General features: G+C 35.7%; 1 protein-coding gene and 1 non-coding gene across 2 annotated transcripts; one reads left to right on the forward strand and one right to left on the reverse strand.

The window, feature by feature from the left end:
- Window positions 1–1,605: 1,605 nt before the first annotated feature.
- Window positions 1,606–3,319, forward strand: LOC141590286 (uncharacterized). Its single transcript, XM_074410887.1, has 2 exons — window positions 1,606–1,615; window positions 2,772–3,319. The coding sequence occupies exons 1-2, from the start codon at window positions 1,606–1,608 to the stop codon at window positions 3,317–3,319; spliced, it is 558 nt and encodes a 185-aa protein (XP_074266988.1).
- An 8,347-nt stretch (window positions 3,320–11,666) lies between these two features.
- LOC141593907 (small nucleolar RNA R71) lies at window positions 11,667–11,773 on the reverse strand. The gene has a single exon (XR_012521962.1). It is a non-coding gene; the product is annotated as a small nucleolar RNA R71 (small nucleolar RNA).
- Between the last annotated feature and the right edge of the window lie 3,004 nt (window positions 11,774–14,777).

A 14,777-nucleotide genomic window follows, 5' to 3' on the forward strand; every position in this document is an offset into this window, starting at 1 on the left:
TAGGAGCCCACATCAACCAATTACAAGGTGGTTGGACAACCATTCGAACCAACTTTAGTCTTGTAGTCATTGTAACACCCCTCCAGGAGACTTAATTAGACTTTCCCATGTAAATAAAGGAATTACCATCTCGGTAAATCGAGGTAGTGAATACCATTACAACAATAATAGAACAATTTAAATAATTATTATAGCGGAAGTCTTTAATAAACTGGGTTTAACTAATAATGGTACCTAATGAAGCCAACCACTACAAATGTATGTACTCGCATTGCCCATCCCGATCATGTATCCACATTTATAAGTATCAACTCATTTACCTGCATGACTTATTACTCCCTATTTGAAGGCGAATAACAAATGGATCATAACATGCTACCAAATTTAAATGGTTTAGGTGGACAACACACACATGTACACAAAAACAAGTCAACCAAAGGTTGAATAGAGATAATCGATACGTCAATAATATAACCTTTGAAGTGATAACGACATTAATAGTATAACCATATACCCAACAAATAAACAATGGACTGTAAAAGACTCGTCAAAATCCGCCACTCTCTCAATATCACAACATTTGTCTCAAGCCAACAGTACAATCCCCCAGATCATTAATGTGCACATCCCTATAAAAGCGGACAGAAAAGAGGACACTCTAAAGTGGCATCCACGATCAAGTGGCGCCCGAATCAACTACCGGTGTTGATTCCCGATAATAACCCGGAAAGCTCCACAACGCTTCCAGCACAAAGATTCTCAAAAGCCCAATATCGGTGGACACAATTTCATACTCGAACAACAATCACAATGTACAATATCATAATTCATTCATGACACCATTTGTTATCGCAAAATCAACTCAAACAAACATAATCAAATAACTCAAAGGATAATTAAGGAATATCTCAACCTGAATAGAAATCCAAACTCAAACTATAGCAATCAATAGTTGTCCTTTACGATTCCGTCCTCTACAATCATTAATAATATACAATTACTACTTATTCTACTCAATTAATCGTGATTATCTATTTCCCCAATTTCCCAAATTATAGAGATAAGAGAATACTAAATTAATAAAAAGATTCAAGAAACTTAGAAGGTGAATAATCAAATATTACAAGGGATTAAAGAACAACTTACAAAAAGAAGAATCAATTTCGATTGCAATAGATGAGGAATCCCCAAAACAATTGAGAGTACACCAATCTCTCTCTAGATGTGTATAAAATATATGGGAGTTTTGAAAAATATGAGCAAAAAGGTTTTAAAATTCGCGGATTCTAAGTTTTAGGCTTTTATAGGCTTTGGAATGATTAAAAAGAGATTAAGAAATAATAAGCATAAAATAAATATTAATCATGAGTCAAGTAGGCGAGGAAATAATATCAATACTATATATTAATTCCAGAAACCAAGTTGACTCTTTGATGGTAAGAGTCTATATGAGGGGAACATATTTATTCTAATTAAGGTTCACCAATCCTACCTCATTAAGAAAATACACCATCTAAATTGTGAGGCTGAGGGTTTGGAAGCCAAGTCAAATTTGAGGCATAAGAAATTGGGTTATTCATCAAGACGGATCAAATATTTCAAGCAATGGCTGGAGGTAAGTAATCGATCTCTTTTATTGCTTCCGCATTCAGTTTATATATGTTCATTATGAGACTAGAACATGTTAATTTTAGACTATAAAACTTACAGTTGGTATCAGAGCGAGTAATCTGCCTTGCTTAAATATGTTAACCCTTATTCATAGCTATTTTCGTGTATTGCAATATTTTTCGAAAATAATTTAATCTATGTTGTCTTATTGGGAGTTCAGATCTCTCTAATTCATTTTAAATTAAGTGGGTTGAATTTATCCGTAGTCCGAACAGTAACTAATTACTATGCGACTTTGGCGTCGAGAGTTGTAATTCACTACCCCATTCAGTCTTCCTTATTAGAGGAAAATTAATTGATTAATGATCTTAAGAGGAAAAATTTGTCGTGATGTACTGTGCCATATATTAATCATATCCTCTTATCAATTTTGACTTTCCTGCTTATTGTCATACTTTGTTTCTTGGCTTATGATTTGCTTAGATGAGTACGTGTATAGGCGTATCGCTAATGTATGACCTAATTAAAATTGGTTAAGGCATATTGTTATTCCAGCTACTGTTCATCTGTTTTGGGTGATTTTGACGTTTTTTGTTTATTTTCACTCCATATTGTTTAGTATTGTGCTATTGCGAGTGATAATACTCTTGTAATTGTTTATAATCATATGTATAGAGAGTTAGACCAATTAAGTTTTCTGGTCGTATATTTTTTCTATATACATTAAGTTGAGTATATAGATTAATGTTTAATGTCGAGTGATTCAAAATTTTAATAGTTAGAGTTTAGCCACAACATCTCTAATTAATTGAAATTTTATTTTGGAATCACATGTGGTAACTAGACAATATTTGTGATTAGTCGTATGTAATATAACGAGACTTACCTATAGGAATCTTGTTGTATGTATTTGTATGACTAATTAGGATGATATATTGAATCTTGTTTCTTAATCTACCCACAGGAGTTAAGAGATGCATATGGTTTGATAGTATTGTCATAAAGTTAAATTTTTTATGTATCTAATTGAGTGAAACTTTAGCCCACAGGCAAGTTTTATGTCTCTAGATTAATATTTGAGCATGATTTACATTGGTAAAGCATGATTAAGTTTAAAGTCTCAACTTTGGTAATAATCATGTTATTTATTATATTTGCAGCAATTTTACCTGGGAGTACTACTTATGTTAAATTTGACATTCCTGAATTGAATGGTGATAATTATAAGGTCTGGAAAGAGAGAATGCTACTGCAGTTGGGAGGGTTAGATATTGATTATGCTATTCGAAAAGACGAACCACCTAAAGTAACTAAAGAAAGCACTAAAGAAGCAATTGATCTTTATCAAAAGTGGGAGAAATCTAATCGTCTCTCCATTATGTTCATAAAGACCGGAATGTGTGCTAGTATTCGTGGTTCTGCCGATCAGCATACTAAAGTTAAAGATCTAATTAAGGCCATCAATGAGCATCTTGCAACTTCTGATAAAGCTCTTGCTAGTACCTTAATAATGCAGTTTTCATCTTTGAGGCTCACCGAGACTAAACGTGTGCGTGATTATATCATGCGCATGAGGGATATTGCAGCCCAACTTAAGACTTTGAAAGTTACCATGTCTGACTCTTTCCTTGTGCACTTCATTTTATGCACTCTTCCTCCAAAATATACTCCTTTTAAGATCTCTTACAACACACATAAGGATAAATGATCAATTAATGAACTTATGGCCATGTGTGTTCAAGAGGAGGGCAGACTATTAATGGAGGAAAGTGAAAAGGTGAACCTTACTGTTGCTTCTTCTTTAAAGCGGCAAAAGGGTCATACTAAAGATAAGGGAAAGGGAAAGATTTCAGTTGAGCCAACCATTAAGAAGGAGTCTACGTGTTTCTTTTGTAAAAAGAAGGGACACATGAAGATAGACTGCATTAAGTTTAAGGCTTGGCTAAAGAAGAAAGGTAATTTTCATGCGTTTGTTTGTTATAAATCTAATATGGTTAATGTTAATCATAATACATGGGGGATTAATTCTGGAACTACAATCCATGTTTCGAATACCTTGCAGGGTATGACAAACCTAAGGAAACCAGTGGGCAGTGAACTTTCAATCTATTCAGGAAACCAGATTAGTTCACATGTGGAGGCCATTAGGACATGCAGTTTAATATTAAGTAGTGGTTTTATTTTGCATTTGGAAAAGACATTTTATGTTTCGAATTTCTCTAGAAATTTGATTTCAGTATCAAGACTTGTATCTTTGGGTTTTACCTTTAATTTTTCAGACTCTGGATTCAGTATTTTCAAAAATTCTGAAATTATTGGTTATGGTATTTTGTCTGATAATTTATATCGTCTTGAACTGCAAAATAATATTACTCATAATTCTATGCATGTCAATGCTGGTTTAAAACGTTGTATTATGAATGAGAATTCCTCTATTTTGTGGCACCGGAGATTGGGACATATCTCCATTGAGAGGGTAAAAAGATTAGTAAAGGATGGAGTAGTTGATACTTTAAACTTTACTGATTTTGATACTTGTGTTAGTTGCATTAAGGGTAAGCAAACTAACATGTCTAAGAAAGGTGCAAAGAGAAGTTCTAGCCTATTAGAAATCATACATACGGATATTTGTTGTCCGGACGTGAACGCTAATGATCCAAAATATTTTATCACCTTTATTGATGATTACTCACGTTATATGTATCTTTACCTACTTAATTCTAAGGATGAAGCTTTTGATGCCTTTAAATTGTTTAAGGCTGAAGTAGAGAACCTATGCGGTAAGCGCATTAAGATTGTGAGATCTGATAGAGGTGGTGAATACTATGGTAGATACACTGAGAACGGACAAGCACCTGGTCCATTTGCTAAATTTCTTCAAGAGCATGGGATTGTTGCCCAATACACTATGCCTGGTTCTCCAGATCAGAATGGTATAGCAGAAAGAAGAAATAGGACATTAATTGAGATGGTGCGTTGTATGAGAAGTAATGTTAAACTTCCTTCATTTTTGTGGGTTGATGCTCTTAAGACGGCAGCGTACATATTAAATCGGGTTCCTTCCAAGGCTGTGTCTAATACACCTTTTGAGTTATTTAAAGGATGGAAACCGAGTTTGAGACATATACGCATTTGGGGATGCCCGTCGGAAGTGAGAGTGTATAATCCACAAGAAAAAAACTTGATCTAAGGACCTATTTAGTGGGTATTTCATTGGATATGCCGAAAAGTCTAAGGGTTATAGGTTTTATTGTCCATCTCATAGTACAAGGATTGTGGAATCAAGAAATGCTAAATTTCTTGAGAATGACTTGATTAGTGGGAGTGACCTAATTCAGGACATTGTCCTGGAGAGGGATCATCATGAAATTCCACCCTCTAATTCAAGTGACATATTGGTTGTCATTCACACTCCTCAAATTCAATCGAGTGTTACACAACCAGTGATAGAAATTCCACAAAATGTCGATTAAGATATGGTAGATCATAATGAGGAAGAGGTTCACCATGAGGATGAACAAGTTCCATTAAGAAGATCTATTCGTGAAAGGAGATCGGCTATTCCTGATGACTATGAAGTATATCTACAAGAATTGGATTATAATGTTGGAGCTGATAATGATCCTATGTCATTTTCACAAGCCGTAAGTTCTACAGATTCTAACTTATGGATGAATGTTATGAAAGATGAGATGAATTCTATGGCATCTAATGGAGTTTGGGATCTCGTTGTATTGCCTGATGGTGTAAAACCTATTGGGTGCAAGTGGGTCTATAAGACTAAAAGAGATTCACTTGGTAACATCGAGAGACATAAGGCAAGACTCGTTGCTAAAGAATTTGCCCAAAGGGAAGGAATTGAATACCCAGAGACCTTTTCTCCTGTATCAAAGAAAGATTCTTTTCGAATTGCCATGGCATTAGTAGCTCATTTTGATTACGAGTTACATCAGATGGATGTGAAAACAACATTTCTCAATGGTGATTTAGAGGAAGAGGTTTATATGAAACAACCTGAAGGATTCTTCTCTAAAAATGGTGAGCATTTGGTTTGTAAGCTAAATAAGTCCATATACGGTTTAAAACAAGCTTCCCGCCAATGGTATAAGAAATTCCATGAAGTTATTTCTTCATTTGGTTTCGAAGAAAATATAATGGATGAATGTATATATCTTAAGGTCAGTGGGAGTAAAGTTTGTTTTCTAGTGTTGTATGTGGATGATGTTTTGCTAGCAACCAATGATAAAGGGTTGCTACATAAGGTGAAACAATTCCTTTCAAGTAATTTTGATATGAAGGATATGGGTGAGGCATCTTATGTCATTGGCATTAAGATCCATAGAGATAGTTCTCGAGGCATTTTGGGGTTGTCTCAAGAGGCCTATATCAATAAAGTACATGAAAGATTCAGGATGAAAGATTGTTCACCAAGTGTAGTACCAATTGTGAAAGGTGACCGGTTCTGCTTGGACCAGTGCCCTAGGAATGACATTGAAAAAGAACAAATGAAGAATATTCCATATGTTTCAGCTGTTGGTAGCATTATGTATGCTCAGGTTTGTACTAGACCCGACATTGCATATGCGGTTGGAGTGTTAGGAAGATATCAGAGGAACCCAGGACTTGATCACTGGAAGGCTGCAAAGAAAGTGTTGAGATACCTTCAAGGTACTAAGGATTACATGCTTATGTTTAGACGGACTGAGAATCTTGAAGTAGTAGATTACTCCGACTCCGACTACGCTGGTTGCATAGATTCACGTAAATCCTCATCAGGATATGTGTTTATGCTAGCCGATGGAGCTGTGTCATGGAGGAGTGTGAAGCAAACCTTGACGGCTACTTCTACTATGGAGGCTGAGTTCGTATCTTGTTTTGAGACTACCTCACGTGGTGTTTGGTTGAAAAGTTTCATATCTGGGCTTAGAGTTATTGACTCTATTTGTAGGCCGCTAAGAATGTATTGTGACAATTCAGCTGCTGTGTTTATGGCTAAGAATAATAAAAGTGGAAGTCGAAGTAAACACATCGACATAAAGTATCTAGCCATAAAGGAGCGTGTTCAGGAAAAGAAAGTGATCATTGAACACATTAGCACAGAGTTGATGATTTTAGATCCCTTGACTAAAGGCATGTCAATTAAGACTTTCAAGGATTATGTAGTGAGAATGGGACTTAGTTCCATTATGTAGTACATTCATTAAGTTTTTGTAAGAAACTTTTATTAAGTTGGATATTTTCTCATTTGGATTTATGCGCATATTTATAAAGTAGTGTTGAGAAATATCATTTTGTTTGAACCTCGAGTAAACGTGGGGTTTACTCATTAAGTTAAATGTGTGTGGTGTGAGTGACTTGATATATTGTGATACATGGAAGATTAATTCTTTCTCTAAGAGAATTCGTCGCCATGATCCATATGTTGTGTCTCTTGTTAAATGGACCAAGTGGAAGAATGTAAGATATTTCATAAAATAAATAAGTATTTCATTAATATTTAATTAAGTTATTTTATGGAAATTAAGTTGGTCCATTGTATGGTGGAATTTACCTAGGATTTAGTTTCCACTATTGTCTCCCATAAGTTACTACTCACAATTTAGGAAACTGATCAGCTGACTCTTTGATGGCAAGAGTCTATATAAGGGGAACATATTTATTATGATTAAGGTTTATCAATCCTACCTCATTTAGAAAATACACCATCTAAATTGTGAGGCTGAGGGTTTGGAAGCCAAGTCAGATTTGGGGCATAAGAAATTGGGTTATTCATTAAGACGGATCAATTATTTCAAGCAATGACTAGAGGTAAGTAATCGATCTCTTTTATCGCTTCCGCATTCAATTTATACATGTTCATTATGAGACTAGAACATGTTAGTTTTAGACTATAAAACTTACAATATCTCGACCTGAATAGAAATCCAAACTCAAACTATAGTAATCAATAGTTATCCTTTACGATTCCGTCCTCTACAATCATTAATAATATACAATTACTACTTATTCTACTCAATTAATCGTGATTATCTATTTCCCCAATTTCCCAAATTATAGAGATAAAAGAATACTAAATTAATAAAAAGATTCAAGAAACTTAGAACGTGAATAATCAAATCTTACGAGGGATTAAAGATAAGAACAACTTACAACAAGAAGAATCAATTTCGATTGCAATAGATGAGGAATCCCCAAAACAATTAAGAGTACACCAATCTCTCTCTAGATGTGTATAAAATATATGGGAGTTTTGAAAAATATGAGCAAAAAGGTTTTAAAATTCGCAGATTCTAAGTTTTAGGCTTTTATAGGCTTTGGAATGATTAAAAAGAGATTAAGAAATAATAAGCATAAAATAAATATTAATCATGAGTCAAGTAGGCGAGGAAATCATATCAATACTATATATTAATTCCAGAAACCAAGGGACTTCTATATAATTAAATAAATCTATACACGTTAATTATATTATATAGTTTAAATCACTAGCGATGTGTGATGGACCTGAACGAGCGACTTCAATGTAAATATTATATAGTTTTGGTTAAAAGTATAAATTTAGAGAATATTAGAATATGGCGAGTTTTCTTAACATAAACGGGTCCCACTTATGGTATTAATTAGTATAAATATGTTAATTATTTAACATACATAAATATAATATAAGTATATGTTATATTTTGGAAACTATTAAAAGGTAAGTAAATCAATTCAGATTTCCAAAAAATATAATATTCCATAATTCATTAGATTTGTAATTTAGTTAGTAAATAATAATGATTGCTCTTAAATAATATTTTAATTTAATATTTCAGATTTATTTAAATATATAACATTAATACAACTAGATAATCAATTATTATGATAGTAACCTTCCACGTGAGTAGTAAAAGCAACAATAATATATAGCAACGGGAGTAGTTTGTAGTGAAAGTCATACTAGCAGCAACGAGAGTAGTGAAATTAACAATAATAAACGCGGGAGTAGTGAAAGAAAAATAATGACGGCGGGAGAAGTGAAAGTAATAGTAGTCACAACACATGTAATGAAAGTAACATTAGGAACAACGGAAAGAGTATGAAAAATAAATTAACAATTCGATTTTAAGAAAATATTAATTTATTTAAATATACGAGCTTTACAAACCTAACGGGTTAACCGTAAAAATAGCAGGAATAGTAAACAAACAACAGTAACCGAAGAAGTAGTGAACGTAATAGTATTAACAAGGGATGTAGTGAAAGTAATAATATTAACAGCGGGAGAGGTGAACATGTCTCATAATTTGTTGATTAATTTTACCTCTCATCATAATTTCAATATATAAATTGTAAATGTATGTGTTAACCAAATTTAGGGAAATCATATTTCATAGAAAATAAAATTTAAATGTTAAATAAAGGTAGCCTAGGCGTAGCTGGGCACCAAACCTAGTGTAGCTGAATACTAGGACCGACTCAATCGATTGGCCCAATGAGGCCTTTCTAGAATGGATCTTAAACTTTGACAAGAGTCACTCGATCGAGTGCCCCCCCATAGTTTATAAGACCTGCAGGTCACTACCGAGTGAGGGGCCGAGTAAGACATGTAACTTTGTAATACCTCAGTGGAGTTTATAGGACCTAGTGCGTTGTCCATTGGTCTTGAAGCCTTATCATCTTTAAACAATCTTTTCTTGATTTCCCCTCCCTTGTCTACCTTATCCTCAAAATGATCCCATAACTCTAGAAACTTCCCATGAATACTAACTAGAAGACCAAGCCTAGATTTGGAAGGATTGTTCACCAAGCTTGAATATTTCTCAATCCTTTCCACTAGTAAGTTATCACTCACCCTTTTCCTTTCATTTTTATGTTGACCCAAACCCTATAATTTTGGGGGTTTTATGGGTAATGTTAATTAGTTCTATGATGTGACTCATATTTGAGCACATTTAGTCCTCAAATTAGAGATGCTCATCTATGCTTTATAGAGTCAGCATTTCCCATTTTGCATATTCTTTGAGGTTTTATTTCTTAGAGGGTCTTCATATTTCATTTAAGCCATCTAATAGCATTAAAGGAAGACGATACTAGAAGGCCTATGTAGATAATTATGTACCTAATCTTTAGTATAAATAGCGTCTCCCCTAATGATCCCCGGATCTGTACTACCTAGAGCAAAACGGAGATGCTCATCTCCTTGAGAGGAGCATTTCCTCAAAAGTCATTTAAAGTAACCCTAATTTATGTACCTAATCTTTAGTATAAATACCCCTTTGTACTACCTAGATTAGAAAGCAATCTCAATGCTCTCTTAATCAAGTTGTAATCAATTAGTAATCTCATCTTCATCTTGTAATCAACTCTTAATCTAGTATTAATACAAATCTCATTCCTTAATCTTTCCTTAATTTATTTATTGTTCATCATTTATTTTGGGTAATTAGAAGATTATTTGGGTTTATTGGGAGATTGACAACCTTCCATCAATCATCAAGTACTTCTTTTATTCTTTGCATTATTATTTTGAAATCTTCATAGGTATAATTCTCTCTTAATCCTTTTAATTATTGTTAATCATTTTTATTTGTTCATCATGTTTTGCCTTACTAGTATGATTGACAACCTTGTTAGCATGTTAAACTTGATAATGAGTGAGTAGTTTCCTTAGCTAGGGTTAATGGGTAATTAGGGGAAACAAACATGGGGAATGATTCATGCTTAATCCAATATGTTCACATAATTTATTTACTTGCTTGTTGTGATTCCAACTTATGCACATATTATGTTTGATCAAATGCGAGCCTATGAATCCTTGCATTTTTTTACCCATCACTTATCTTTTCAATGAGGCTTGTAAGACATAAACCAACTCGACCCTCATTAGACCATGCATAATGTTGAATAGGGAGGATTAAGTCGACTTGTAGGTGTTGTACAATCTAATCGATTCGGCTCCGGGACCCAAACCTTCTTAGGGATTGTAAGACATACACTAAATCGATCCCATCACAACAATAATTGCTTGCTTATAATTTGAGAACATGTTTGTATGATCAACACACATGTATTCCCCTATGAACCCATGATACCCTAGTGTTTTTAATCAATTGTTTACACCTTCATTTTATCTACCTTGCTTTGTTTTTATTGTTGATTAGTTTTAATTGATCCCATATCTCAACCCCAAATTGTGACACCCTAAGACACGACCATTTACAATTGAAAATCCTACATCAATACCCATCCCATTGGATCCGACCATTACTTGCCTCTTTACTAAGAGTAGTTTGTGAAGTTATAAATATTGTTTTGGTTGAGTAAATTTTGACGACGAGTTTTACAACAACACCAAAAATGGCGCCGTTGCCGGGGACGGTGTTAACTTGATTTGATTTTCTTTGAATTGTTTTTAGTTGTGTCTTTCTTCACCTTAGGGAAGTCAATCTCCTCAAGGTTTATTCTAATTGTTTTCAAGTTGTTTGATATTTTGCATGTCTAGAAGATCACAAGGTAACTTATTACCCATTGATCTTGAAATTAAAAGAACTTTGACCAACAATAGAAGACTTGCTAGGAATAATTTGAGAGGTATTGGTGAGATTGTGGACATTCAACCAAATAACATCGAGTTCATCAACCCTTTTGCAAGAGAAGAAGAGGATAACCCAATACAAAACCCACCACAAAATCAACCCACAATGCCTAAATTTTCATCACATTCTGTACCAACCGAGGAGAACCTACCAAATGGTACTCCTACACTACAACATTTAACCGGTAATTTCATTGCCAAATCCGCATTTATACAATTGCTTGAGAGAAGTCAATTTGGATGGATGCCTAGTGAAGACCCTCATTCTCATATGGAGACTTTTTGTGACTATTGTGATGCGATTTCTGAAACTGGAGTTACTAAAGACCAAATTCGATGGGTCTTATTTCCTTTTTCTTTGATTGGTTCCGCAAAACAATGGTTGAAGAGCCTAGATAAGGCTACTCTTGGTATTGATTCTTGGAAAAAATTGGAACTTGCTTTCTACAAAAAATTCTATCCTCCGGAGAAGACTAACATGTTGAGAGCCCAAATCACCGGGTTCAAACAAAGGGATAAGGAATCTTTGTATGAAGCATGGGAGAGATTCAAGGACACTTGTCGATCTTGTCCACACCATGGACTTAGCGAGTGGTTCCTTGTACGACAATTTTGGAATGGTCTATATGAAGACTCCCGAAACATTCTCAATATGGGATCAAATGGTATGTTTACCGAAGTTGATGACAATCAAACAGGGAACAAGATTGAAGAAATGGCGGTCCATACCTCACAATATAGTAGACCTCGGAAGGCTACTAGAGGAGGAAAGCATGAGGTGGACTCCATTACTTAATTGGGTGCTCAACTAAGCGCTTATATTGACACCATTAATTTGAAGTTTGAGAAGGTCATGGCTAAACTTGAAGAGGCCTCCAAATCACCCAAGAAACATGTTAATGCTATGGTAGCATCATCATCAATTCCAAGTGGAGTATGTGAGAATTGTGGAACACTGGGACATGACCAAAGTGAATGTAGGGGAACAAGTGAACAAGTGAATGTTTTCCAAGCATACAAGAGTGGCACCCCTTATTCCAACTATTACAATGAAAACACCAAATTCCACCCCAATCTTTCATACAAAAGTCAAAATGTTCAAAATCCTCCAACATACACCCCACCTCCAATGAGAAACCAAGCTCAAAGACCCTTTTACAATCAAAACCAAAGTTATCAAAATCAACCTCCATATAATCAAACAAATGACCAAGGTTTTGATGTTCAAAAAGCGGTCCTCCAAATGCAAAAGAACCAAGAAGAGTTTTTCACTCAAATGCAAAAGGATAGCCAAGCCAAAGACATCACCATTAACAACATACTAGCTCACACAAAGATGTTGGAGATCCAAATGTCTCAATTAGCATCTTCTAGTTCTCAAAGACAAAAGGGGCAATTACCACCTCAAGGTAATCCCCCAAGACATGAGTCGGTGAGTGCCATCCATTTGAGGACTGGTACAAGGTATGAAGGGCCGAAGAGGCCCATTGATGAAGATGTTGTGAATGCTAGTGACAAGGAAAGAGTTGAAGACTCTAAGAAAGAAGAAAAACCCACCACCATTCAAGAAGTTTCAAAGAAAAATTAAGAGAAGGCTAAGGATAAAGAGCCTATTGTGATTAGGCTTCCATTTCCAAGTCGTCAAGCTAAGCCTAAGTTCGATGAAGAACTTGGAAAGTTCATGGAGATTGTGAAGAACTTGGAAGTCTCAATTCCATTTACGGAATTAATCAATCATGTTCCGGCCTATGCGAAATACATGAAAGATATTCTTACAAAGAAGAAATCCATCCGGAAGCTAGAGACTATTGCATTCACCAAGGTGAGTAGCGCCATCCTACAAGAAAGTTCACCTCCAAAACTAAAGGATCCGGGAAGTTTCTCTATTCCATGCACCATTGGCGACACTACAATCAACAAAGCTCTATGTGACCTTGGGAAAAGTGTGAGTGTCATGCCATACTCGGTGTGCAAGAGGCTAGGAATGGGAGAACTCAAGTGCACTAATATCACACTTCAAATGGCGGATCGATCAACGAAGATACCTTTAGGGGTATGGGAGGATGTGCCGGTAAGAGTTGGCAAGTTCTTCATCCCGGTGGACTTTGTTATTGTTGACATGAAGGAAGACTCCAACATTCCTATCATTTTAGGGAGACCTTTCTTACACAGTGGTGATTGACGTAAAACATGGAGAGATCACACTTGAAGTGGGAGATGAAACAATCACGTTTAATCCGGACAAGACAATGAGAGCCCCCCGCTTACATGAGCTATGTTTCATGGTTGATCATTATAGCCGAGAAAGTGATAGGAAGAAGTTGGCATCTCAATGCAAAGAACAAGCTATGGTAAAGAATCACCACCCATATGGGAGAAGAAAATGGGTAATCTCCAAGATGCTCCATCCAAAGAGCAAGAACGTTTCAACAAGAATGAGAGCTTGAATAGCTCACCACCACTCATGACAAGGGAAGAAGAAGGCCTCATTGGCCATAATGACAAGAAGGAAGAGGAGTTGTTTTCATCAGATCATGATACTATCGGGGAACAGGCTAATGAAGTATGCGGTTTATGGGATGATGAGTTTGAAGTATTATTCAATCCTTATATTGGTAATGTTATGACCAAAGACCAAGGCTTTGGTGACCATTTCCACTCAAGTCACCACAATGAAGAATACAATGTGCAAAAGTCTATTGAAGATTTTTATAATGATAATGAACAAGCCTTCGATTACTTCTTCAAGGTGTTGAGCAACATCAACAACACCTTGGCTATGCCTCCTTGACATCTCATACACGAATGAGAGTTTGGTAGAGTCCTCCCTAAATCACCATTTGTAAATATTCTAACCCCTTAACCTGCATTTTACTTATTGTATTGCATTTTGTCAATTTTGGATTTATATTTTTATGCTTTGATCAAGATTATCATTTTGAGATAAAGTGAGGGAGGGACTTATATTTTTAGTGATATGTAGTGTTTTGACATAGTGTGGGGATAGCAATTTCCTAGGCTATCCAAGCCTTCATAGTGCCCCCACAATGAAGATTAAAGGAACGAAGAGGAAATGACTTGGGTTATGAAATACCCACGGGTGGAACTGAATCCGTGAGGTACAGGAGCAACCCGGGCGTCTAAGGAAGAATCCGCTCGTCTTGGCTGCAATCTGAGCGTCATGTGAGAAAAACGCTCGTCCTGAGAGAGTTGGAAAGGAAAATTTTTTCTCTGACTGAAGATCCGAGCGTCTCCTAAAGGAATCCGCTCGTCTCAGTGAGGATCCGCTCGTCCCGCTTCTGCTAAAATTTGGGATTTCTCCCTGACCAAGAATCCGAGCATCCTCAAAAGAATCCGCTCGTCTCCCTTCAGAAAGACGCTTGTCTCCTGCTGAAGACGCTCGTCTCAACACGGGTTGCAATTTCTCAAACTGGCTGACAAAGAATCCGAGCGTCCCGACCTGCAGACGCTCGTCTCCCCTGATGAAATTCAAAATTACGGGATTAAAACCCCCCTTTCCCATTTCATTTCACCCATTCAAAACACAAACACACCTCCAAAACCCTCAAAACCCTCAATCCATCCATCT

Source organism: Silene latifolia, chromosome 7 (genome assembly GCF_048544455.1).
Source record: "Silene latifolia isolate original U9 population chromosome 7, ASM4854445v1, whole genome shotgun sequence".
Classification (NCBI taxonomy): domain Eukaryota; kingdom Viridiplantae; phylum Streptophyta; class Magnoliopsida; order Caryophyllales; family Caryophyllaceae; genus Silene; species Silene latifolia.